This window comes from Nyctereutes procyonoides, unplaced genomic scaffold (genome assembly GCF_905146905.1).
Source record: "Nyctereutes procyonoides isolate TBG_1078 unplaced genomic scaffold, NYPRO_anot_genome, whole genome shotgun sequence".
Classification (NCBI taxonomy): domain Eukaryota; kingdom Metazoa; phylum Chordata; class Mammalia; order Carnivora; family Canidae; genus Nyctereutes; species Nyctereutes procyonoides.
Window position 1 is genome coordinate 8874560 of NW_026575082.1, and position 26940 is coordinate 8901499.

The 26940-nt window shown below is 33.5% G+C and overlaps 2 protein-coding genes across 2 annotated transcripts in view; both read right to left on the reverse strand.

Annotated features, from left to right (window-relative positions):
• LOC129514464 (coiled-coil domain-containing protein 102B-like) overlaps window positions 1-17332 on the reverse strand; it is a 187733-nt gene extending 170401 nt beyond the window's left edge. The window contains 3 exon segments of the mRNA XM_055333039.1: window positions 4171-4279; window positions 15223-15440; window positions 16736-17332. Of these exon segments, the coding sequence (XP_055189014.1) occupies window positions 4171-4279; window positions 15223-15440; window positions 16736-17332 (924 nt within the window).
• A 6336-nt stretch (window positions 17333-23668) lies between these two features.
• LOC129514560 (heterogeneous nuclear ribonucleoprotein C-like) lies at window positions 23669-24640 on the reverse strand. Its single transcript, XM_055333241.1, is given in 2 exon segments — window positions 23669-24126; window positions 24129-24640. Coding segments are annotated over 2 exon segments (858 nt in total). The 5' UTR covers window positions 24529-24640.
• Between the last annotated feature and the right edge of the window lie 2300 nt (window positions 24641-26940).

The window sequence follows — 26940 nt, forward strand, 5'->3', positions numbered from 1 at the left end:
TGGCCAAAAGACACAGGAAATGAGGCTCAATACCACTCATTATCCGGGAAATGCAAATCAAAACCACAATGAGTTATCACCTCACACCTGTCAGAATGGCTAAAATAAAAACAAGTGTTGGCAAGGATGTGGAGAAAAAGGAACCTTTGTGCACCAAGGAATGTAATTTGGTACAGCCACTGTGGAAAAAAGTACGGAGGTTCCCCAAAAAATTAAAGATAAAAATACCGTGTATACAACAATTACACTGGTGGTATTTACCCAAAAAAATGAAATACTAATCCACAAAGGTATATACACCCTTGCATCTATTGCGTTATTTACAACTGCCAAGAGAGGGAAGCAACCTGTGTCAGCTGACATAATCTTTTAAAAAGTGAAGGTATCTTTGATGAAACTTCAAGTAAAAAATAAAGGAAAAAAATCTTATTTCTGAAAAAAAAAATAAAAGTACTAGTGTAGAATTTTAGCTACATATAATGCTAATTCTAACCTTCTATTACCCCCAAATCAGAAAGGTGTTTTGAGATATTTGAGATTATACTTTAATGGCAGCTCTTAGTGTCATATACAGTCCCACAAAGCCTATCTCTATCAGTTTTTAATATAAATCTTTATAAAACAACATTGTAAATTATAAACTACTGGAAACATTGTTATTATCATTGTTTATCAAACTCCTTGATAAAATCCTTAAGAATATACTGGTAAAAGCACAAAATTTTCAGACAGATTACATTTTTAAAGTTACATTTAATTTTTCAGTTTGAGACCAGTTTTAAAATGTTAGCAGTATTCTACACATATGGTAAGATATCTTTCATTAAGGAGAGAATCAGTCATTTACTGTTAAAGCAAAAGTACCATAATTATTTGTAATCAATATTACTTCCATGAATATTTGATTCTCTAGATCATAAGATTTCATGAAAATGACCATTTAAAAAAATTGGAATTCATGATGTAATTCCAAATCAATACTTACAGATGTGCAAAGGAAAAGCTGAATAAGTATTAAATTCAGCATGGGAGTAGCATTTGGAATATAATCATCTCTACCACTCATTGTCTTGGTTGCATTTTAAATACTTATTAGATTTTACAATTGCATTCTTATATTTACTCTTCTCTAAATGTCAGTGATTTAAGAATGATTTCTCTCTACAGATGCCAGATTTTCAAATACATTTTTAAAAACCTTGGTCTATTAAGCACATCTGTTTCCAACTCAAAAAATTGCCAATCTTTCTATCACCAGTTCCTAGCCAGGCATGTATTTGCTTGTAACAGTTTCAGGCATCTAAAACAGAATTACACTTGTGTTCAAAATTTTTTTATAGATGAAGAGCTACAGTGAAAGTGAAGGTCATTTATCATAATTTTTGAAGAATGGAGTAAGAAGAGAGAATTCATATGAAGCTCCAAAGGCTGCATCATGACATGCTTCCGGATTGTCAATCAACTGAATAGAAACTTTCAATATTTTACACTTATACTCTACAATCCCATTTCTAGATGTACCAAAAATTCTTCTTGTTCTAATCTATTATAAAGCAATTAGACAAAGTACATACAAAAATTGCATATGACAGTGTTTTTGTTTATTCAGTTTTTAAATACTTTCAAATATTCCACAATATTTTATAAGATAATTTAAACATATGTTCATACCACGTCTCTTCAAAAAAAGCTTTAAAGAATATCACAAATTCCATTTATAGGGAGTGGAGAGAGCTATTAAAAAATAATCTCATATAAATAATTCAATGTTTTTTCTTTATTTCTATAAAATTAACTTTCCATCATCTATAGTAAACTTTTTTTATTCATTGTCACTTCCACTCAATGTTCAAATTTGTAGTTCACTGAACTGAAACTTGCACTCAAAGTTTAAATAGTTGAACAGATTTCTCACAACAATGTTGAGGTTTTCCTGTTCCAAAAACCCTATAATTTTATCTAGTAAAAGGATCAGATTTGTACTAATACATATTTCTGTATGGGTTTCAAATTGTAGACCCATTTTACACTGTAAAATGCTACATTGGTTTTATCTTTTCTCATCTGTAAAGCTCTGTTAAAGTAGACATGTTCCTACTTAATGTCCAAAATATCATCTTTGAATATAAAACATTAAACATCTTAAAATATACATATCCCTTTGTAAACCAACTCAACATTACGACTTTTTTCCAAACCAGTAATTTACTTGAAAAAAAAAAGCCTTAAAAAACGAACGTTATCAGGTCTGTACTGTCCACTAGTGGCAAGAGATAGTAAATGCGCATTTCTTTTAAAATTCAATTTAAAACCCATTCTACCTTCAATATTAGCTTTCTCAATCAAATTTAGAGACCACTATATTATAAGGGCAAATACATAGAAACTCTAAACATAATATGATTTTTGTGTTGTGAACTATTTTCCCTGTATAACATTAATTTACTGTCTTTGGTCAGACTCAGAGACATCATGTTCAGTTAGGTACCTGGGAATATAAATACTAGGATCCATATATAAATGTATGTGTATGTGTACACACATACGTTGTGTGTGTGTATATATATATGATTTATATATGTGATGTACATATTTATATATGATTTATATATATGATATGATATATATATATATATATATATATATATATATAAACCTAAAGTTTGAGCTAGAAACAAAACAACTCTGACAATCTAACATGAATGTATAAAGAAGAGGTAAACTTTATGTAGCAAAGCCTTAATTATTTAACTTACCCCTCATTGAGAAATGTTCTCAGTCTGTAGCTCTCGCTGAAATTGCCTTTTGTTAATAAATGATTTTTAAGCGGGAAATATTTGCTCTAAAATATTAGGAAAATCTCTCCCTCCTTTTAAATCTCAGTGGTCCAATGTGTTAACATCTGACTATTTCTGAACCAGTGCATGATAATTACGACACTCGATGGACATCAGAATGCTTGCATATGACTCAGAAGTCAGGCATATGCTGCAAACAAGGTTCCTCATGGGATTTCAGCAAACTTAAGTTAATGACTCTAGGGCACCTGGGTGGCTCCGTGGTTGAGCATCTGCCTTTGGCCCAGGTGGTGATCTTGGGGTCCTGGAATCGAGTCCCGCATCAGGCCCCCTTCCCTCATCAGGGAGCCTGCTTCTCCCACTGCCTGTGTCTCTGCCTCTCTTTCTGTGTCTCTCATGAATAAATAAATAAAATATTTTTTAAAAAGTTAATGACTCTAAACTTTACCACCTGCTGGAAACAAACCTGAAGCATCATTAGTGTGGATTTCATAAACAAAGAGATGTATTACTTACCAATTTTTTTTAAAAATGGATGTAATAGTGTTTTTGATTAAGACACAGTTACATAACTGATTACTTACCTTCTTTAGACAGCTGGTCAGTGTACATATGATCTGTATGCATGTGTGTGTGTCTGTGTGTATGTATATGTACAGATATAATGTATAACATATAGTATATAATTAATGTAATACACATATAAATACACATACATATATATATATATATATATATACACCCCAACTAAATGTTGACTCATTTGAAGCTTTTGGCTTATTATTTTGTTAGGATTTTTCTTTTCTTTGCTCATTATTCTATCCCACATGCTTACCTGGAACGCTTTGGTGCACACAAAATGTACAATTAATATTGTTTAAACAATGAATATTAATAAATCATTGAAATGGGAAAGGTTCGTGACAGCATTTTATTGATGAAAATGCAAAGGGAAAGTATAAAGGCAAGTAGCTGATCCTGAATAGCCATACAGTCAATATTAAAAGAACTTAGGTGCACTTGAGATATATTGATATTTTCAGACTGCTACCTAAAAGAGTAAGGTAAAATTGTTTATTATAAGTGCCAGGATATAATGACTTCTTTAGCAATCCCCTCACATGAGCCTGACATAGAAAGTTAATTGTGTCACGTTCATTAAAAACATACATTATTTAGAACAAGATTTCTTATGAGTTGAGTTTGATTAAGTTCACATGGACATGTCAGCTAAAATATTCCTCTGATGGAGGAAATTCAATTTTTTTTAACCTTTCCTCTTGTTTATAGAGCTTTCTGCCCATGAGGTTACATATCTGAACAGAGAAAACTGTCAGTTTCATTTCTTCCTCTACATTGTATGCCTTCATACCTCTTTCAGATTTTTTGGCTTTGATTCTTTCAGTTCTTCATACTTCCATTTCCACACAGACAAAGCTGACTCCAGTCGCTCTATTTCTTTTTCCAAAGATGAACGCATTCTAAATAAAGAATTAAGAGCAAAAGAGTCTTACAATTTAAAAATAATTTTAGGAACACATTCAATTTTTGATTACCTATTTTCCTTATCTTTATACTCGTATACGACCATTATAATCACAAAAAAACTTTTCTAGCTAAAAAATTATAAATATTGAGTAAAACTTGGTTTAGTTTGTTATTCTGTTAATTAGCATTAGAGTAAATTAGGCATTTTTAATTTTCCTTTGCCAGTATCAAAATATTTGACTTTCTGCCAGCTTTCTCCTCTATTATTCATGCCTTTCTCTCATTTTCTTATTCATATTGTTTCCTTATTTAGGAGGATATATATATTTCTAATTTTAACATGGCTTTTATCCAACTTCATATTGTGACTATATATGAATAAAGAAATCATCCTTTGATATGAAAGAGAATGCTAAGGAGTCCACATAAGAATTTAAGAAATCAATCATTTACTGGAGATATAAAAATACTTTTTAAAAATATTTGCAATTTTGTTTTAATGAAAAAAATTCACTTGGATCTTTATTTTAAATAATTGGATTAATTTATCCATTTCTACAACAAATGACAGAATTAGAATTGAAATCTGGTCTTTTAATATCTTCATTATTGATTTTTTTTGTATGCCCATATGTCTATCAGAGTGATTCACTGAAAATAATTGTTTACTTCTGGTTGTAATTAGCATATATTGACCTTTGCAGATGGCCAATCTTCATCTGTGTGGTGCATCAGATTAGTGTTAAAAAATGTAGTGTTTTTTTCTACTTCCACGGACAGAGTTGCTTTCCTCAATCCTTGCTTCTAGGTTTTGACAATAGGATATTAGCAGATATGACAGACCCAGATGTTTGAAAAGAATCTATGTGGTTGGGCTTCTTGTCTCATGTCTCAGCCATCACTGTGAAAAGAGTTTCCCCGAGGAATTGCTGTCCCCAAATAAAAACATAAAGGAGATCTGAGCCCAACCTTACCATGGAGACAAACCCAGCTGGCCCACCTTTTTTGTCCATATAGGCAAAATAAATAATTGTTTTAGGCCACTGAATTTTATGGTGTTGTGTGTGTGTGTGTGTGTGTGCTCGGGTTGTTTTATTGTATTTTTTTCTGCAGCAAATATAACTGATATAGAAAATGATACTTAAAAGGGGGATGCTAGAGGAAAAATGGTGATAAAGCATAAGCAGCTGGAAAAAAAATGGTGATATGTGTTATTTAGTGATGAAACACATGATGAAATCATTACTTGCAGTGATTTGGAAAATGGAAAATGTGCCTGACACCATCAATGGAATGCTAGTGGGCACCATGTGGCTGAGCCTTCAAAAATGTTTATGCAACTGGTTTTACCTTGTATTTTGGCCAAGCAATGGGAAGTACATAGCAATGTGGACCCACTGCTCCCAGTGGGAGTATGAGAGACAGGGATCATAACCAGCCTCCCCTGCAGAGCCTCGTCTGTATCAAGCAGCCTTTAGTTGGCTCACAGACTCCAGCTGAATAAAGTCTGATTGTTGTATACCACTGAGATTTTGTGGTTGTTAGTTACAACCTTACTGTAATTAACCAGTATACACACTTGGGTCTATTTCAGTGATAATATCAGTAGAAGGTTCTTAGAAACATGTTCATAGACCTAGAAGATGCACCCAGAATCAAAATTGAATGAAGTTTACATATTTATGAGAAATGTGAATCTTCCATAGCAATACTGTGAAAATAATTCAAAATAGAATTAGGTCATAAATATATTAGTTTAATCCAATCAGTGGATAAGTAGCTTATTAAAAAGTTATATAATTATATTTGCATGAACCATTGAGAACATGTGAGCATTAGCTAAGGTTTAACCTCAGGTTGCAAAAACACCAACACCATTTATAAGACTATAATTTTGAAGACTCAGGTTGCAAAAACACCAACACCATTTATAAGACTATAATTTTGAATCCCCTATTAGCAGCAAATACATTAAAATTAACAAACAAAAGGGCTTGATATGAAAGTAGGTCATATGAACACTGCCTATGAATGTCTACAGCTCCACATAACAACTTCAGCCCAAAATCCTTATAGATAAGCAGACCCAGCCAGTTAATTACATCCAAGTTACTTTCCAAGATATTATTTTTATCTTAGTGACTATGGTTAGGATTTTAAGAATGAGATTAAGTATAGAAATAATGAACAAATTGCCAAATACTAATGTTTGGTGTCACACTTAAACAGAACATGAAAAAATCACTGTACATTAAAATATGTTATATATCTGGCATTTGGATAATTTTAAGGTTTTCAAATGGTAAGTCATATTTGAATATTTAAGAGAAATTGAGTATTGACTTAGACTTATAATTTCAGTTGCAAAAATAAGAAAATTTCACTAAATTTGTAACTTCACTGGAATGTTTAAGAATCACTGTACTCTTAATTTACTAGAGTTGCATGAGTAGAACATGGGAATCTCTATTTTTGTCAGGGATTGAAAATTTTAAAAAGGAAAAGGAATATAGTAAATAAAGTGATTTTATTAAAGGATACTAATTAACTACATTTGTGTAATAAGCATACATTGATAAATTATCTCAAAATTTATTAGTAGAATAATATAAAAATTTACTTGAAAAATTGAAGAAAGTCTACACTTTAAAATTTAGGATCATACATGTTCAGAAATCACCATCAAGTTTTTAACATTGCAGTTTAAAAGATCAAATGATAATGTTAGCAAAAAGGCCCACATTACCGTAAAAATGATTTATTATTATTGTAGAATAAATGTTGATTCTTAAAAATGTCATAAAAAGTATTGGGGTAAATATTCTTTCAGAATTTTATAAGAGGTTCAAGAAGAGTACTGCAAACTATATATTAATTAAGCTTTTAATCTTAATTATACAGAAACATAGAAATATTCTAAAGATAGAATTATATCTAGATTACACCTTGACCTAGAATTAGTCAAAACCAGTTCATAAAATAAAAATAATATAATTTTGCCCAAATGTATTAAAAGGAAATAGATTCTTATGCTTTATTTAAGACATATTAGTAATATTTATAATATAGTATTATTTATCTCTTCATGTATGCATCTTAAATATAATAACTAATATTTATTAGTTTACTGAAATAAAATTATATGTTTTTATTACATAAGATGGTATAATTTAGTCTAAGGAGTGAAAGGAAAGGCAATTCATAAACATGTATTTAATGATATTGCGATACTTGGATATTTTTAGTGTGGCTTCATCAAGCAAATTTATACAACTAAAATATTTTTAGTTGACTCTATGCAAGCAAACATTGAGGACATAAGGACCCTGCACACTTAAATTTATGCAGCAGAGGGCACTCTTTAAATTCTTAATTTCTGGCCTAATCAATTTATTCTATATTTTAGAGGAATTTCCAAAATTATTAACTATACAGTTAAATTTATAATTGAAATTTAAATTATCATCAGATCATTTGAACTATTAAGGAAAAGAAAAAAACTTATTTTACTCTAAAGAATATTGCATTTTTAAAAAATAGTAAGATAAAGTTCAGCCAAAATGTAGTATTTTTAATATGATGATATAAACTTTTAAAGATCTCATTGCTGAAATATATAAAATTTGCAGAACTAAAAGATAAAAGTGTAAACCAAAATGATTTTTCTGGAAAGGTAGTATTATATTTCTATACAATCCTTTGATAGTTATGATGATCCCACAATAATTGAACATAAAACTTGGACATATATATAGACAAAAATTTAGCCAAAATATTTTTCAGGGATGAAAATTCCTGAAACACTAATATTTGGGGATAAAAGTAATCACTTTCGAACTATGCGAAATTTTATTGTAAAATAACAAGTACTTTCTTAAAGTTCTATCAATATTTGTTTTTGCCAGACAAAAACAAATTAACTTATAATAACATCTAAATATTAATTTTTCTATTAGTCTAAACTGTAGTTAGTATCAAACTATAAATAATAAAAAAGTTTTAAATATGTTTTTAATCAGCAACATATTTGTCATTTTGTGACTCTACTCTCAAGTATTAACAATTACATCCTTAGCATTTTTAGCATCTTTCAGCAAATAGCCAAGCCATATATAGTTAATTTAATTAGAAAAGAGATGAATTTTTAAAATACTATGAAACTCAGAAATATCCAAAATGATCAGAGACCAAGACTCTGAGATGATCCAGCCAGGAATCAGTAAAAGATTTACTCTCATGCCACAGAGCTGATCCTATGAAGACCCCACTGCCTGTTGCCTGTCCACTTTCTTGGTATCAAATATGTGTCTAATGAGTAAATATTTCGAATTAGCCAATATAAGTAAAGTAGTAAAGGATATTATTAGCTCAAAGAATCTTTTTGAGGAAATTCTGGGAAGATTCGGAGAAGCAAATGGGGAACCTGCACAGCAAGAAATACCAAAGATGATGCCATAGCAATCTTCCCATCAGTATTTCATTGCAGCCACCATTTAGGTATGGGCATCACAGCATGACCTCAATACCACCAACTCCAGACCTGGCGATAGCTTCCCTGGAGACCACTGCTGCCTCTTGGATCAAGATGTAGCTACTACCACAGCCTTCCTCCTCACCGGGATAGGTGCTCTCTTTTTCTTGGGGCATTAGCTTTTGCTAAAAAGGCTAGGTGGCTACATCTCAAGAGCTGTTCCTAAGTCAAGTGCCTGCACCTTAACCACAAGGGAGACTCAAGTTGAGACTTACTAACAATTTTGTAGTCTATGCAGAAAGACAGACTCCATCTCCTTAGGTAGGGTATTACTCAAACATAAAAGACACTATACAATAAAAACCATTTGCAAAAGTACACAAAAAGTGGCTTGAAACGGGTTAAATATAAGACTGAAACTGTAAAAGTCCTCAAAGAAAACTTAAGGAAAAAGCTCCTGGATATTGGTATTGGCAATATTCTTTTGGACTCAACACCAAAGCAGAGGCAGCAAAAGCAAAAATAAGCAGAAATAAATCAAACTAAAATGCTTCTGCACAGGAAAAGAAACAACAAAATGAAAAGGCAACCTATAGAAAATATTTGGAAACCATATATCTAATAAGGAAGCCAAAATATATAAGGAACCCACACAACTCAATAGCAAAAATCAAAAACAAGAACACCCCCAAACAAAGAAAAATTAAGGAATGAATAAGGTAAACAGTTTTCCGGGAAGACATACAAAAGGTCAAGTATATGAATAGGTGCTTAACATCAGTAATCATCAGGGAAAAGCAAACCCAAACTTCAGTGAGATATTACCTCATTATTTTAGAATGGCCATTACCAAAAAGACAAGTGATAACAAGTGTTGATAAGAGTGTAGTTGAAACGACATTGTTGAGGGGAATGTAAGTTGGTGCAGCCACTGTGGAAAAAGATATGAAGGCTCCTCAAAAAATTAAAAACAACTGTTGGATGATCTGGCAATCCCACTTCTAGGTATACAGCCTAAGGAAAGGAAACAAATATCTCAAAGAGACCTTCATGTTCACTCCAGCATTATTTGCAAAAGCTGAGATACAGAAGCAATCTAACTGTCCATCTACAAATAAACAGATGCAGAAAATATGAGGGTGTGTGTGTGTGTGTGTGTGTGTGTGTGTACAATGTAGGACATTACGGGAAGTGAAATAAACCAGATGCAGAAAGACAAATACTACATCATTTCACTTATATGTAGAATCTTAAAAATCTCATAGTAACAGAGAGTAGAATGGTAAATGCCAGGGGCTGGGAAGTGGGGACAGTTCGTAGACATCAGTCAAAGCGTACAAACTTTCAGTTATAAATCCTTCTGGACGGGATCCCTGGGTGGCGCAGCGGTTTGGCGCCTGCCTTTGGCCCAGGGCGCGATCCTGGAGACCCGGGATCGAATCCCACGTCGGGCTCCCGGCGCATGGAGCCTGCTTCTCCCTCTGTCTGTGTCTCTGCCTCTCTCTCTCTCTCTCTCTCTCTCTCTCTCTCTCTGTGTGACTATCATAAATAAATAAAACAATAAAAAAAAATTAAAAAAAAAATAAATCCTTCTGGAAACCTAAGGTACAGCATGATGACTATAGCTAACAATACCAGACTGTACACTTGAAATTTTCTAAGCGGGTAGATCATAAGAGGTCTCACCACACGCAAAAATTAATAATGGTGTTAAGCGATGGATGTGTTAATTAGCTTGATTGTGGTAATCATTTCACACATATACCAAAACATCACATGTACTTGTGGGGATGTGCACAGGGTGACATGTGGAACTGCTAAATCACTGTACTGTACTACTGCAAATTAACTAACTGGAATTAAAATAAAAACTTTAGGACACCTGAGTGGCTCAGTCGGTTAAGTATCTGCCTTTGGTTCAGGTCATGATCCCACAGGGTCCTGGAAGCCAGCCCCACGTCAGGCTCCCTGCTTCTCCCTCTCCCTCTGCCTGCCTGTCTGCCTGCTTGTGCTCTCTCTCTGTCAAATAAATAAATAAAATCTTTTTAAAAATAATAAAATAAAATAAAATAAAATAAATAAAAGCTTAAACCAAATTCATCACATTGCTCAACTTAAATACACACAAATTTTATTTCTCATGTATACTTTAATAAAGCTAGAAAAATAAATACATATGTATAAAGGAATACAAATCATAAATTACTTTTTTAAAAAGGCAAAGGTTTACCACATATCCCATTAGTAATAGTGAATAAATAAGTAGGCCTGTGTAATTTATAATAATATTACATTAAATAATATTAATTAGATTTGCATGCTATTTTGTTCATTGGGCTCATTGAGGAATATATATATATATATATATATTCCCATAAAGATTTTAAGTCTCATTTTATCAAGAAAAAACACACCAAAAAAAAAGAAAAGAAAAAACACACCATTTATGAAGCAAAGCAAAATAATTGAAGCATACTACTTTTCTTCCATAGAAAATAGACTAAGAAATAAAATAGTGAGGTGAGGATTAAGGCTCTGCTTAAATGCATGGTGCAAACATTTTCTAAGGGATACAGGTGCCATCTGCAGTTTACTTTGAGAACTGGTTCTAAATGAAAATATTTTTACTTCATCATCTCCTTTACATAAGATCTGACATTGCCAAAATCCCTCTCCCTAAATGTCTAGGTACACCTAGCTCTGTAAGTGGATGAGGTTCCCATCCTCACTTCATATTTTCCACATGGGAAGTCTTTATCTAAGAGATCAAAAATACACAAATTCTCAATACATGAGGAGCTTCTAGATCCCGGAAAATTATTTTCATAAAACTGAATAGTACTCAGAATACAAACAATATAATAAAGTTTATTGTTTTTGATAAGGAGGTTGTCATCAGTGACAATGGTGAAAAGCATCCCCTGAGTTCTCTTGGCTGATTCCTAGACAAGAGAATTTTCCCATTAGCTGGGAACATAGAAAAAATTATATTCACATGTTCTCAACTCCAGCCATCAACTTGCTGATTCCAGGAGGAAGAATTTAAAAGGTTAGACAGATTTATAGCAATAGCATATACTATATCCTTGGGAAACAGTCTCTTGTGATAGAGAAAAGGCTTTTTGATTGCCTCACGTGGACTGCATGCTCATGTTGATTCATGGACACATGACACCCATGGGGACTGTTTATTAGAGAGAAGAGTGAAGAGACAAAGTGAAATCAGAGGTCCCTTTCCCCCTTTTTCTCTGGCCCAATTATGGTTTATATATTGAAGTCCCAGAGAGTTGAAGAATTTACTTACTATAGGGATTGTTAATTTATTCCATGGGAGTCAAATATATACGTGTGCGTCTGTGTGTCTGAGTGGGAGTGTAGAGAGATACACATGCGTGTCATTAAAACTGGCACCGCAGGGAGTTTATACGTAGGAGGGAGCAGCTTCATATGGTCCGTACTACATTATGTCAGTGAAGTAACAGTGTGAGTGGGTGTGAGAGAAGTCTGTAACTACTAAGAAGTTAAACCCTTCAAGAAATAAAACACAGATTTAGAACTTGACTGAGATCTACAGTTCCAGATAAAATTAATTTTTAATATGGGTACAGGCCTAAAAATTAATTCAAATTTTTTCTCCTTTCTACTAATATTGATTGCATCTATTAGGAATTTATACTTGATGACAGAATAAGAAATATTTATTATATAGACAGGTACATTATTACAATGTATTGTGATTGTATTATCACAATCTACTCATATGGCGAGGTATAGATAAAGCCTCTGAAAAAAGGGAATTAGTAGGGCAATACATTTAGAGAGACTAAAGAGAAATTTCTGGTTAACAGATAAAGAATGGCATATCAAGGGCTTATACTATCCATGAAAGGTCTGTGTGCATGTTATCATTATTTCAATCTATTTAAACTAGGAAAATTGAAACTATTATATAACATATAATAATATTTATACCTATTTTTTCCCCAAATTTTCCTGCCCATTAAAAGTCTTATAACTAGGTGGAGAAATAATGATTTTCAGATTTGGGGGCCATATTGTAACATGTTTCAAATATTCCACACTATGCTAACTAATCATTGTCTAAGGTGATTATGAAGGAATAACAAATAAATCATACTGAGTAATTCACACCAGTAGCCACTTTCCCAGACAATATTTGTGTTTGATCCTCATAATAATTTGGTGAATAATGCTGAAGTGATGCTATGTGACTTTTCAGACAAAGTAATTAAAACAGCACATTTTTTTTTCCCTGTGCTTTCAAGATGTTTGCTTTCAATCAAGCCACGGCACTGTGAGGAATCCATGTGGCCAAACGGATAGGACACCTGCAGGTGTTCCGACTAAGACCCCAGGGGGAGAATCAAAATCAAGTGCCAGATATGAGAGTAAGTGAGGAGGCTTCAGATGATTTGGCCCCCAGCCCTTAAGTCATCTCCAGCCTTGAGCCATCTCAGCTGAAGCCACATGTAGTGAGAGATGAGCTGTCTACACAAAGCATGCTCAAGTTTCAAGAACAGATTATATGGTGACTGTTGTTTCAACACAAACCATCGTGTGGGCAGTGTTGCTATAAACCAAAAGATAACTGGAACATAGGCACCACTATCCATATTTTTACAAAGGAAATAATAGCACAATCTTGGCTAACCCAAAATCATGTAGCTGGATATGTGAGAACCAAGGTAAATATCCAGGTCATCTAATCTCAAGTCTAGTTTTCTTTGCTCTATACCACAAATGATCAATGAATAAAGCACATTTTTCTGCAATCAGTAACTCACAAACTGAGTTATCCCTTATAAATATTAACATATTTTTCATTTGTATTGATTCACTGAAGTCTGCTAATGCTGTAGAAATGTGAAAACCACTGGCTATTCTAGCCATTTACATTAATGATTCAAATATAATTAAGGTGAATTTGCCAGAGACGAGAACAAAGTTATAACAAAAGAATGATAAAAACTAAAAACTAACAAGTTTTAAATCACTTTTCAAAATTCAGAACTTGACTTGTTTTGTCATTGTTTCTGGAGATTTACTCTGATCCTTTCTTGTCTTTGTCATTTTTGGTCTCTCCTTTGCACTCAAGAGTTCCCTTTAATATTTCTTGTGGGGCTGGTTTAGTGGTCATGAACTCTTTTAGTTTTTGTCTGGGAAACTCTTTATCTCTCCTCATATTCTGAATGATAGCCTTGCTGGATATTCTTGGCTGCAGATTCTTACCACTCAGCACTCTGAATATATCGTGCCACTCCCTTCTGGCTTGCCAAGTTTGTTGAGGAATCTCCAGCTAGCTTTATAGGTTTTCCCTAGTAAGTTCAGGACTTCTTATATGTAAGATTTTGATAAACTTGTCATTAATTATTTTTGTAAATATTTGGTAGAATTCACCAATGAAACCATATAGTCTTTGGCTTTTTTGTTTGGGGAAGATTTTTTATTTTTAATTCAACTTTCATTCTTGCTACTGGTCAAAAAAGATTTCCTACTTGGAAATCAAGATCAAGATTGGAATCAAGATGCATGATTCAATCTTGGTAACTTGTGCATTTTTAGGAATTATCTGTTTTTTTTATTATTTTCTAAGTCTGTTTATGATAATATGTTATCCCACTCTGTATTTCTGTGGTTATCTCTTGTATTATTTTCTCTTCCATTTCTCATATTGGTTTTTGAGTTTCTCTCTCTCTTTTACTTAGTATATGTAGTTAAAGCATTGCCAATTTTGTTTATATTTTTTTAAAAACAACTGGTCATTACTTTCGATGTTACGTTATTATTTGTTCTAGACTCTATTTTATTTCTGATTTTTCTTTGTTATTTTCTTCCTCTACTAAATTTCAGCTAAGTTCATTCTTTTTCTAGTTTCTTGTGGTGTAGTGTGATTTATTAAACTTTTTTTTTTAAGATTTCATTTATTAATTCACGAGAGACACAGAGTGGCAGAGACATAGGCAGAGGGAGAAGCCGGCTCTCTGTGGGCAGCCTGATGTGGGACTTGATCCGGACACCCCAGGATCACACCAGAGCTGAAGGCAGACACTCAACCGCTGAGCCACCTAGGCGTCTTGAACTTTTTTTCTTAATACAAGCATTTATAACATAAATTTCACTCTAACATCTGCTTTTGCTACATTTCACAGGTTTTACAATATTGTGTTTTCTTTTTCCTGTGTTTTGAGACATATTTTGACTTGCTGTTGGATTTCTCATTTGGCCCACAGCCTGTGCAGTAGTGTGTGTATTTAATACTTACATATTAAATATTTAATATTTTAAACATTCAAAAATGAATACATATCAAACTTTTTTAAAAAATATTAGTACTTAATGACTAAGCATAGGTAAAATACATTATCAAATGGCCAGTTTGCTAGACTTAATTTAGTAAGTTTGAAAAATCAGACTTGGTTAAGGGAGACAATGATTCGCACTTACTCTCTTTCTTTCCATAAAATTTTTTGGAAGTCATCCAGATGCACTTGCAAAGCTGAAATTTCAGACACTTCATTCTCCAAAGGTAGGTTTATTGCTTGCAGTCTTAATGCAGATTTCAGTGTACAGTTTTCAGTACCACCATTCTTGAATGAATCAGGGCTGTTAAGATTAAGTTTCATCTCATTTAACCTTAACTGGTCAATAATCAAATCTTCTTCCTGAAAAGAAAAAAATATAAAACAATTATTGTTAATTTTTTTAAATCTAGTGTAGAAAACACATAAAGAAAACATATTTTGGAGAGGAAATAAATATTATGATTCACCATCCAATTACTATTTTCATTTCTTCATCAGTCTGTAATTGAGATATATGACTGAACTTTAACTTGCATTCCTTAAGCCTTTTTTTTCCTTCTATGTTCTACATTATAGTGAAATACATTTCAGTCTATGAAAACTTTTTTATTTACAATGGAATCTAGGTTATATCTACCATAAATCCCATACATAATAGAAAGGTTTAAAATTTTAGATTGAATCATAGAAGAGCAAGATATCATGCTCTATATTTTTAGAGGTGGAATTAGAAAGGAGTAACAATATAAATTGATATTATTTAAAGAAATACAATGAATTCCTAAGGTTTCTGAAAGTATGTTCCATGGGTTGTTAACAGTATTTACCAGGTTAAAGAAAATGGATAAATAAGGTTACAAACTGCTATATTAGATAAAGCTTCTAAAAAGTTTATTTTGTGCAGAATTCTTAAAAATGTCAAGACTCTAAGAATATCAAGAAATTCCACGAGTGGATAATGTGAAGCATTTCCTAAAGGTATTTGCCTATAGTACCCATTTTACAGGAATTAATCATGAAGCCAAAGTCCCAAACCTTTGTATGAAACCTACTGTATGAACAATTTATTATTATTGTCATAATGAGGGTAAATGGAGAGAAATCTCTCTAAATATTTTCTTTTCACATAAAAAATGCTAAATTTTGCTAAAAATATTACTAAGATCAGTAATATGGGCTGTTGAACTGTGTCTCTTCCCAAAAACTGGTATGTTGAAGTCTTAGCCTGCTCCTGGTACCTTAGAATGATATTGAATTGGGTACAGTGTCTTTAAAGATGTCATTAAGTTAAAATGAGGTTAATATGGTGGGCCTAGAGATAGTGTCTTTACAAGGAAATTTAAAGATAACCACACACAAAGAAAAGACCATGTAAAGACACAAGTAAAAGGTGGCCATCTGTAAGCCAAGAAGAGGCCTCAGAAGATAACAAACATGCTGACACCTTGATCTCACATTCCTAAACCTCTAGAACTATCAGAAAATAGATTTCTGTTGCTGAAGCCATCCAGATCTGTGGTACCTAGGTATGGCAGCCCAAGCAAGCAAATGCAGTCATCACTGGGTTTGTCATTTTCTCTTTCCTCCCCATTACTGTATACTGCATTCAAATGCACACATAATCTCTGGATTCCTCTGTGGAGCTTTTTTCTTACCTTACTATATGTGTTGTCTTTTGTAGGAAATTCTCTTTTCACCAGACACTCTCTGATAGACTTACATGTTTGTGAAGCAATTTGAAATTGGTCTCCTTGTGCAGAGGACACTTCCATGAAACTAGGATGCTTCAGGTCCTGGGTAGTTTCTAACACCTTTTGGTGTGGCAAACTCTGTTTCTTTTTCAATTCGGTCAATTCTTTCATTGTCATCTCTAATTTTATTCTGAGCTGTCTTCCTTCCTCCCTGGCACTGTTCCTTTCAGCCCGAACTTTGCTCCACTTTTCTCTCCAATTAGCAGTGCAGTCTGACCACCACCGCATGGTCTTCTCCATCTGGGCAGCTCTGGCCTTGACTTCTTCAAGCTCCCGCAGGCGAAGCTCTTCACAAATATTCCATTCACTGGTATTGCACGAGTGTGCACAGAAGTTGTGAGCAGCATGTGATTGCAGCCCCTGAAGTGGCAAACAGGAATGACAAGTGTCCCTGGGGGAGGAATCAGGTGCTACGATGTCACAAGGTGGTTTTACTGATGACTGCTGCATCTGGAAGATTTGTGTTTCTTCAATTAACCGATGGATGGAATCTAAATTCATATTTACCTTTTTGGGTCTAAAACAGAGAACATAATTAACATTTTAGTTTCCATTGCAATGGAATGAGCAAGACCTATATTCTAAAAAGAAGGTGGATGAAAACAATATATCTTTCAATATTGCATATTTTCTTTTCCACTATAACTAAAAATACAGAAGAACTTAATGTATTTGTAATTAGCCTCAAAGAAACAGAAATTGCTCGTATTAAATTTGGCCAAATGAATACAAATAAAAATATAAAGATACAATTGGGGATAGCATACGACATGAATAATTCATTTTAGCAAATCCAGTTCTTTTCAGGTAATATTTACTGTAATCTGTATTGTCCCTTCACTACTCCTTAACTACTCGGGGATCCTCTTTTCCCTGCTAATTCAAGCACAACCCATTTAAGTGGAAGGCAGAATCTATTGATCTCCAGGAGGATAGGCCCCTTTTCTAATCCCAGGGGCTAAATCCTAATTGGTCTAACTCTTTCATGGTGGCCTACATGTCATTGACCATGCATTAGCATAGGATCAGGTTCTGGCTGAGATTTGAGGGAAAATTTGTTGGGAAAGTTTCCCAACTATAAAACAAAAAAAAAAAAATCACAAAATGAGAAACTTTTTCCCTCTGCTTTCTTCCTGCCTAAACAAAGACATGATTCTGGAAGAAGGCAAGTGTAACAGCCACCTGATAATACTTAAAATAATGGAACAGAAAGAGGAAAAGGGCTTGATTTAATGATTGAACTGTGGCATGAAATCTCTGGTTATCGTACAATGTGAGAATGGTTACCTAACTTTATTTAAGGTGTGATTGTTGAAGTTTCTGTCACTCCCAGTTCAAAGTGACATTAGATTGATACATGAATTACTTTCATCCCATGGTTAATATTATGATAAATTCTAAAAAAAATATTGTGAATAAGACATGGTTTTTCTCTTAAAGATTTTGGAGTTCAGTGGGAGACAAGCACATGATAATTAAAAGTACATATTCACACTATAAAAGTATAGTTATTTACTCAATCAATCTTTTTTTAGTATATATTATGTGTCAAATCAGTGCAGGGTTGCTACGGTATGTAGGAAGCTCTGTAAGAAGCACTGCTCAAGGAGCGATGAACTGTCTCCTAGAAATGAAAAGACTTCCCAGCATAGATAACAATGAGTAGTCTTAGTTTCAAAGCTTTATAAAGGAATTACAAGCAGCTTCCCAAATATATAACACAAATTAATCGGTCAAAGCAGACCTACTTATCAGTATGTACACCCATTACTTTATTCAATATTGCAACATAGCCATATTGATGACAGCAAGTAGAATTTTTTTAATAAATGCTTAAAACATGCAGGTTAATCTATAAATTAATAAAGTTCTGAGGTGGTATAATATTACCCATTATTATCAAATAAGATTTATTGGTATAAATAATATTTAATGTACATGACATTAATTCCTCTCATTGTTTTATTTGCTTTTATATAACTATATAAAACAGATCATAAACTGTCTCCTTATGAGCCATCCATTTAATCAACTGAAGGGGTGTCATTAAACTAACAACTTACAAAATAAATAAGTCTTTTTTTTTTAGTTTCTTTTATTATTTTAGAGAGAAAGTATGAGCTGGGGGAGGGGCAGAGTAAGAAGGAGTGATATAATTCTCAGACTCCCCACTGAGTGTGGAGCCCAGCATAGGGCTTGATCCCAGGACCCTGAGATCATGACCTGAGTCAAAATCAAGAGTCAGCTGCTTAACAAACTGAGTCATCCAGGAACCCCCAGCATAAGTCTTTATATGGTAAGAAAAAAAGTATATAATATTAAATGTATATCACTTTCAAGTTGTAAGTAAAAAACACATTTTAACACGTGTTCTGTAGAGGTGCCAAACCAATTCACTTTCTATTATAATACTTATAATAATATAGATTCATGGTTGTAATTATTTTTGTTAGCATTGGTATATGTCCAAGCACATTTGAATTACTGCTGATTTGGAGCAATTGTTCCCTACATTTACTGCAATTCAGAGGGCAATGATAATATAGCTGACCAAATTTCTTGGACCATTACTAAACCAAGCTCAATATTAAAAAAGAAAATAAAGAACTCTTACAAGCAATATTTTATGATATGTGAACATATATCATAGATATACATATATATACATATATATGTATTCGTTATTCACTATTTAAAGATATTTCTGATATTTTTTGGCTGGAATTCCAAAATAAAGACAGGAAAGTTATTTCAGCATATTAAATTTAAATTTATCCTTGCCATTTTTCAAAATAAATCAGTACCATAAAATTGTAATGTCTTTAAAAATGTCTCATTAATTTTTATTTCACTAGTGTTTTGAAGAGTCTATAATTGGATTCTGGTACATGGAGACCTTGCTTACCAATTAACTATGTATTTTTTCACATCTGACTAAACAAAATTGAGTTGGGTTTAATCATTCAGTCCTTGAACTTGAATAGTTTTTCCTGTTCTAAAGTGTTTCTCAAGCAAGTGTAAATGGGGATATTGAATCCTTATGTGTATCTACCGAGGCACTCATTTTCCCTATACATATGTGCATGCTCCTCACGTTTTATTTCAATAACTGTGAAAGTATTTGTCAGTGGTTGTAGTACAAAGCCTTTGATGCATGAGAAAATATCTTAATGTTATGGACTCTTTGGTCTCTTACACTGAATTTTGCATTGTCCTTACTACAAAAAGGAGTGAGGGAGCACAAGGAAACTTTTGAAGGTGGTGGATATGTTTATTACTCTCATCATGGTAATGGGCTCACAGGTGCATGCCTATGTTCTAACTCATCAAATTATATACATTAAATATGTGCAATAATTTGTATTAATCACATCTCAATAGAGCTATTAAAAATGTTCATACAACCCGGCTACCCTGATGACTGCAAGTATTTTAATGTTGTACATTACCAAATAAATGAAAAATGAGGGTCTACTCTGTATAAATAATATTGCTAAGCATTATTTTTCACTAAAGATAAGTTTAATGTATAAGACATTGAGTTCCAGATTCTATTGATTCACACTCTGATTCTGCTTCCCACATAGATGATCTTGGACAAATTATATAAATTTGTCAAAATACCTTTGACTCATTATCCTTATCTGTAAGAGGAGACAGAAATATTGTACTTCAGTTAGTCCTTCTGACCAGAAAGTGGAAAAAAATTCCTGCAAACTGGCTGGCCCAGGCTGTCTCTTAGGCAAAGTGACAGTTTTCCTCAGTGCTATTCAAGTCACCAATATGTCAAAAAAAAAAAAAAAGTCACCAATATGTCACTTTGGACTACTGCATAATTTTTTTTTCAGTTTCTTTTCTCTCTTTGGAAAGAGAGGTGGTATATTTAAAAAACAGAGATAGCAACAGATAAATGAAATTTACCAAAAAAAGCTCTTAATTTCATGTAATAAAGGTTATAATAAATTTCTATATCATATTCATATTATTCAGGGAAATATTCAGTGCTACTATTATCTCCATCCTAGAGATGAAGAAATCAGGGCTTAGGGATCTAATGTAACCAGCCCAAGTCATACATGTAAAAGGGGTCAGCAGAGCTTGGGAATTAAGGAAATTTGAACCCAGAGCCACTGCCTCCCCATATCAACTGCCTACAACTTCGAAACACCTATTTTCACTACAGTAATATCATCCTTTAGGTTATTGCAGAAACATATTTGGCAAATTTCCATTTTGGTTATGTTTATGATCCAATATCTCCCATTAAATCACATCCCAATTAGTCAAGTGATCCTGATATTGTGCTTTGAGTTTAATCTCATTATAGATTAAAGAAACTGCAAGTTTGGGGCTAGTAAATCCCTGCAGCCTCCTCTGTCATCCTGCTTCTGTGGTCCATGCTTCAGTAATGCTGATGTCCATTCCCTGCACAAACCTCCCCTCAATTTTCTCCTTGGAGCAATCACATTGCTACTCAAGAGACTCTTGTCTCTCTCCACATGCTCACCTCTGCTTGGTTTCTCAACCTTTGGGTATCAGTAGTGAGACCTATGCTTCATTGACTCTCCTCCATCCCTAACCGGCCTGACATCAGAGCAGGAAGTTTACATTTGGCTTCCTCTGTTGATAGTGAACAATATACACACAGATTCTGCAATCCTGGGACCTTGTTAACACCCAAAAGTAATACATAAAACTAACATCCACAAATTTTAACTCGCTTTGAAAGAAATAAACAGTGTATTGTGATTCCACACATAATATATGCTTAAAAAAGTCTCTCTGGGAGAACCTGGGTGGCTCAGTGGTTGAGCGTCTGCCTTTGGCTCAGGTCATGATCCCGGGGTCCTGGGATCGAGTTCCCCACCTGGCTCCCAATGGGGAGCCTGCTTCTCCTTCTGCCTATGTCTCTGCCTCTCTCTGTGTGTCTCTCATGAATAAGTAAATAAAATCTTAAAAAAAAAAAGTCTCTCTGAAGTGACAGACGTCTCGTGTATTATCTGAAGAATGAGGTGGACCAGAAATAAAAGCATTTTTGGCAGAAGTTATACTATCAGGGTAGAATAAAAAAGGGTCCAGAGGGATTTTCGTTTTATTGTTTATACTTATTTATTTCCATTAATCTATAGGAAAAGAATTCTAAATGAAATCCTTCTTGGATTTTTTTCCCCCTAAGAAGCACAGGACCACTAATGCATGCACAGTAATGTTAATAAAAGCCATAAGCAAAGAGTAAATAGATTAATATAGATTCAAAACATAAAGCTAAGTAACAGTTATTCCTTCATATATGATGCCATATACTCTGATAAAAAGCAAAAAAGAAAAATCAGATTTTAATACTTAGGAAAGTAAAACACCACATTGTATTTTAAAATGTGGCCTGTCACACATGCACAAGTGATTAGTATAACAAAAATATGTATACTGTATGGGTCTAAAGCAGAAAAAAAATTATTTTAGAAAGTTTTGCAAGAGAACACTAAATATGAACTGTGAGACAGCAGTTGTAAGAGAAAAAGGAGAGTGAACAATTACAGCAAAAGGCAAGATCACACCACTGCAGTCAAGCTCAGGTTCTGTCCATGGGTAAGTATTTTAGAAATCCATACACTGTGGCAAATTATACAGGCAGTTATTTGTCTATATTTGTTGACGTAAATGCAAAATTTTGAAACCAGATAGAGGCAGGAAATACTTGCACAAAAAGGCAGCTAAATATTATAAAATAAATTTGTATGTTATTTAAAGCTTGGATACTTTTCTTTCCCCCCAAGTCCTCATAGTATAAGCATAATTGAAAACATTTAAGATACAAATATTTGTTTGCTAACAGTCATTATCAAATTATTAACTGCATAACTGATCAATAAACTGATCAATTAGAAATTGATTTTAAAGAATTGGCGTGGAATTCATATGATAAGCCCCATCCTGCTCTTAGCGGACTCTTCCCTGCTTCCTAAGTCTTTAGCCTCCTACTCTTCACCATGTTGCTGAAGCCATGTGTGATGCCTTATCTTTACTCTAGGTTTTCAGTAAAAAAATGATTTGAGGAAAGTAATATATTTCTTAGATAATGCTCAATGATAAAAAAAATTAACTCCATTTCTTTTTAAAAAAATCTATTTCAGAATAATCTCTCCATATCATATCTTTTTTTTTCCTCCAAATTTCTGGTTTAATAAGGACTTGTTTATTTGAGAAAAAAGGGTCCCAAACATCAGGCTGTTCACAAAAATAACCCACAGTATCAACTTTAGAAAACAAATCTTAAGACTATTACACTAATTATTTTTCTAGAGGATGCATTTGACATGCCAACTCTCATTCACAAAAATACATTGTGTTGAACATTTGTGTTGAACAGCCCCACATAGCATTCTTATGTGGGGTATAACACACATACCTCTAACTCAAAGCTGCTTTCAGGTGCTACTCAACTAATGCGATTGCCTTTGCAGTTAGGGAAACAACTATTGAGCTCATGTATGAATGGAAAGAACTGTACTCCCTACATAACAAGAGATTATTTTGGGGACAGTTGATAAAAACCACACATCCTTTTTATTGTTAAGTCATAAAGAGGTATCAAAATTAAAAGCAAAAATTACAGGGTAAGACTTACCATAACTACTAGGAACGTCAAAGGAAGTGAAAATGGGACTAGGCGCAGGGCGATATGAATTAATGAACATGGGAAGGATAAGGATGGGGAGAACAGTGAGCATGTGCTGAAGAAGATACTAGGGGAGAGGATCTGGTGAAAATTTTTATATTAAACAAGCACCTAGGTAAAGAAATAATGGGACAAGATTTCTAAATCCCACTATGTGCTTAAGAGTCATCCTCGCCATTGGCGCTGTCTCTGTCATCCTCTCCATCCTCAGCCTCTTTTTCATCATCCTTGATCAACTCCAGCTGGTCATCCCCCCGATCTTCATTATCACCATCATCCAGTAGATCCCCCTCCTCAGCAGAGTCATCTGCACCCCCCTCAGACTCCATCTTCACATTAGTCTCATCTTTCTTCAGGGAGCTGTTGTTCTGCTCCTCTTCTGATTTACCGTTCTTCATCTCTACTCCTTGTTTGCTCTGTTCTTTCTCATTTTTTTCCAGGCTTTCCAGTAGAGAATCCACTTTTTGTTTTATCTGGGTCAACTCATTCTTAATGGTTTGAAGGTCATCTCCTTTCAACTTTCCAGACTTGGAAGAAGATCCTCGCTGTCCACTCTTAGAATTGAAGCCACTTTTGCCCCTTTGTGAGATGTTTCCTGATACACGCTGGCGTTTTGAGGAGGAGGGGGTACACATGCTGGGTAACTGTACATCCTGACATAATAATCTTGTTGAAAGTCACAGTCCAAATCAAAAGAGGAGCCGTACATCTCCACTGCAGATCGTTTCACACCTGCTTTTCCTCGGTTCACTTTTGGCTCTGCAGCCAGATTAATATCTAAAACCTGGCCAGCAATCATTCTGCCATCCTCTCCTACCACAGCAGCCTGGACACTTCTCTCATTAACATACTGAACAAAGGCAAAGCCTTCATGAACAGAACAACCCACAATTTTGCCGTATTTTGAGAAGATTGCCTCCACATCAGATTTCTTGACCACAAGAGTATTGAGATTCCCAATGAATACATGGGAGTTCATGGAGTGAGGATCTGTCTTGTTGGTAACATTGTTGGCCATTGCCTTTGATGGTAAGGTTCCTCACAAAGCCGAAAATGTAGCTGAAGATCAAAAAAATCTCACAGGAGTGGGGAGGGAGAAGGGATTCGATTCTGAATCTCCTACTCCCGGGTTCTACTGGAGAAGCCAACTGCTGCTCAAGGGCAACAACGCGGCCGCCACCTCCACATCATACCTTGATATCTTTATTACCATTCCCAGACAATTGCCATGTTTTCTACATGGCTTTAAGAAGAAAAAAAAAAAACAAAAAACATTAAAAAAACACTACATTTAAAACAAAAACCTTATTGGTTTGACATAGAAAGTGATCAGTTTTACTTCTTCAGAATATGAATAGAGGAATAAAGAAAGATCCAAAATCCACAATCCATTTCCGTTTTATAAAGTGTCAATGTGTCATCTGTAATGAAGCTTAGAAAATTTCTTTTTTTCTGGCAGGCTGATCATGTTGAAGCTCTTATAATGCTTTGCCTGCCAATTACCAATTTAAGTTTAGATCATTTAGAATTTCTTGGACGATATAATATAATTTAACTACTCTTATGTAGAACTTAAGGTATCAATCAGGTTCAAGTAAGTTCTGTTATAAAATATTCCTGAAATGTCTCACCAGTTGAACAAATATTGCAACATAAAGATATTTTCCCTAAGATTTGAATTTACAGCTTAAATATATTTCTTCTAACAATATATACAAAACCTATGTTACTTATTACCTATTTGCATGGGAGCCTGACACTCGTTGAATTCCTTGGCATTTCCTAATATTTATGTTTAAATTTCAAGGTTTCAGTGAACAAAACCACAAATGATCCCAATTTTCTCATGCAATCTAATCCAACTTAATAGTGCCAAATAAATAAACCAAAATATCTGTTGAGACCTTACGCCAAAAATGAAATTAGTATTAGCTGTGGAACTAGAAAGCCCTGTTGAATCTAATTTTCATATGAGGATAATCTTGCTACTATTTCCAGGTGGCTAATAGTCAGAGTGCACATTTTGTTGGAAAGAGCACTGAAAAAATGTGGTTAAGTCAAAGATCCTATCACTTTCCAAAGTTAGACAGGTGACCCTGAATCTGGAATATGTATCACTATGTAAATATCATTTTGTATAATTTCATGAAAATTAAAGAATGTAGAGGGCAATGTAACTATGTCCATAAATATTAGTTAAAAAGAAATCAAAATAAAATCCCAAAGAACAAATAGCCAATAACTCAAAATTATGCTTATTATTAATTTATAATGTGAAGGTGAATTACCCTATAAAATATATATATATATATTCCTATACCCTATAAATATAAATATAAATATATATATATATATATATATATAATATATAATTCCTATCATGGTTCCACAACAAACCAGGTAGTGCTGAAACAGAGCAGTTATGCTTTCCATTTTTTATTATTGAAAATCTATTTCTTTGTTAAAATTACGCATTTTTTGAAATATTGGATCAATCAACTATTTTCCAATATTTATGTCCATTTCAGAGTTTGAAACCACCAACTATTCCAGTTTCCCTATGCATTTCCTAAGCAAAATTCCTTCATCATTTACCCCATTCACACTTGCTCCTAAAGAATGTATGAGGTTAAGTCAGAAATTCTTCATAGGTCTGGTTACACTTTGCATTGAACAAGAGAAAGCCCTTTCCTGTCAGTATGATTCAGTAATATTTTCTCACACCCATTTGATGGAATGTGCATCGCTGCCAACTACTCTATGTTAGCTGACTGGAAGGTTTTCACAGGCTTAATAATGAAGTTTGGAGAATACAGTCCAAATGATTGTCATGTTTACTTTTGAAATGTAGTTATAAAACTTTTTAATAAAAAAAAACTATTCTTAAAGTCTGTTTCATTTCCCCAATTGTACATTCTTTACATTAATAATCCAAATTGGCTAAAATCTATCCCACATCAAAAAGCAATACAAAAATCTGGAATCAGAAGCAGAAATGTCATAATGTACATAGACTTTTGTAAGCCCTACCTATGTATAATATTTCTAAATACTTTGCTTCATGTACTCTACTTCTTACTAAAGCAAAGCAATACTCCTATAAAATCATGCAAGATATTATTTGTTAAGCTTTATCTCTTATGTATGAGCTGGCATTTAATTTTCAGAGTAAAGAGCTATGACCATATTGGTGACAGAGATTAAAATGTATCCTTTGAATTATAAATCAGATTTTAAAAAGTCTTTAAAAAGCTCAACTCCCCCAAATCACAAGATTACTGGTTCATTAAAAGTTATAGAGGACATCTAGAAGAGATGGGGCAAGGTAGTTGTTTTTCTGGACAAGAACAGATTTGAGAAACCCACATTCCAGAGTTTAAGAGGTAACTTGGAATCCCTCATATTTATAGCTACTCCCTGTCAGTGGCTA